Source organism: Egretta garzetta, unplaced genomic scaffold, assembly GCF_000687185.1.
Source record: "Egretta garzetta isolate BGI_Z169 unplaced genomic scaffold, ASM68718v1 scaffold323, whole genome shotgun sequence".
NCBI lineage: Eukaryota > Metazoa > Chordata > Aves > Pelecaniformes > Ardeidae > Egretta > Egretta garzetta.
In genome coordinates this window covers 2,709,969-2,711,557 of record NW_009259435.1, presented here as the reverse complement: position 1 = coordinate 2,711,557, position 1,589 = coordinate 2,709,969, and the positions used below count along the sequence as shown (strand labels likewise).

General features: G+C 49.3%; 1 protein-coding gene across 1 annotated transcript in view; it reads right to left on the bottom strand.

Annotated features, from left to right (window-relative positions):
• Positions 1 to 1,589, bottom strand: part of INTS4 (integrator complex subunit 4) — a 42,151-nt gene that overhangs the window by 4,814 nt on the left and 35,748 nt on the right. The window contains exons 21-22 of the mRNA XM_035892695.1: positions 1,093 to 1,238; positions 699 to 817 (exon numbers count right to left, since the gene is read on the bottom strand). Of these exons, the coding sequence (XP_035748588.1) occupies positions 699 to 817; positions 1,093 to 1,238 (265 nt within the window). The remainder of the gene's footprint in view (positions 1 to 698; positions 818 to 1,092; positions 1,239 to 1,589) is intronic.

Sequence of the window (1,589 nt, the reverse complement as noted above, 5' to 3'; positions counted from 1 at the left end):
AGCAGGGAGGAGTGTGAGGAGTCCTGCCCTGAGGAGGAAGGAGCGGCAGAGACAGCGTGTGATGAACTGACCCCAACCCCCATTCCCCACATTCCCCATCTGCCACTCGGGGGGGAGGAGGGAGAGAAATCAGGAGTGAATTTGAGCCCGGGAAGAAGGGAGGGGTGGGGGGAAGGTGTTTTTAAGATTTAGTTTTTATTTCTCATTATCCTACTCTGATTTGATTGGTAATAAATTAAATGAATTTCCCAAGTCAGGTCTGTTTTGCCCACGACAGTAACTGGTGAGTGATCTCTCCCTGTCCTTATCTCGACCCACAAGCCTTTCATTATATTTTTCTCTCCCCTGTCCAGCTGAGGAGGGGCATGACAGAGCGGTTTTGGTGGGCACCTGGCATCCAGCCAGGGTCAACCCACCACAGGCCCCTTCTCTCCAGTGACAGCATCACCTCCAGCCACCCACGGAGCAGTAGTGCCCTGCCAACCAGGGAGATGTAACTGCTCAAAGGCTGCGAGAACAGAAATCTGAGCAACACTAAGGGCAGCAACACCAGCAGCTGTAGACTCCAGGATCCTCAAAGCCCCCACGACTGTGGACACGTACATCTCATGTGCAGGAGACTGGGATCATGCAAGACACACTCTTATCTTAGAAAAGTGCAGCAACACAATCACATAAACTTGTATCATTAACGTTACCTGTCCAGGCTGTGTGCGAGAGGTAAACCTGAGTTATCAGCCTGTGCCTTCCAGGACCAGGATTTCGAAAGTCAGCTGGTTTAGGATGGATTAACTGCGCTTGTCCATCTGGATACAATGGGGGGGGGGGGAAGAAAATAAGAACAACTGAATGACAACCGGACTGGGGATCTGCCCAGTGTGTGTTATTTTGGTGTTTTCTGTTTGAGTTCGGAAGGCAGGAAGGCGTGCTTCATTTTGGAGCCAGGACTCCAGATGCTCTAGCTGGCCACACGCTGGCCATTCAGACCCACAGCGCAGGTAGAAAATAAAAATAAATTGACATCAGCTTCTTCCTCTGCACTGCAAACAGAGCATTTCATTTCTTGTTTGTATTTGTGTCAAGAGACTGCTTACCTGAACTTTAACGGTTCCCTGGGGATCCTGCACATGTTCCAGAGTTGCATCAACATCCAGTGCCACCACCAACCCCGACGTAAACCTCAGAGGATTATCAGATTCACCAGTAGGCTCAATGATATTTGCAGTAGCTCTATGGAGCTATCAGGGGCAAAGCGGTTGGCAAAAATAAGGCAGGGGGAGGAGGAGGAGGAAAGAAAAACAGACAATCATTCCTGTTCTTAATGAAGAAACCATGCATGAACTTCAGACTCTTTTAGACACTGCCAGGAATTATTAAGCCTGCTGTATTTTTAGCAGTAGTCCTGAGGATGCCAGGCAAGAAGAAGAAAGCCTCTGAAGTGACTTGGGACTGAACAAAAACTTGACTCCTAAAAGCTACAAGATATATTTGGAACTAGTCAAATGCTGAGACAGTCTGCAAGGATATCTGGGGGTGTTGGTCGAGAGGGGGCTGGATAGGAGCCAGCAGGGTGCCCAGGTGGCCAAGAG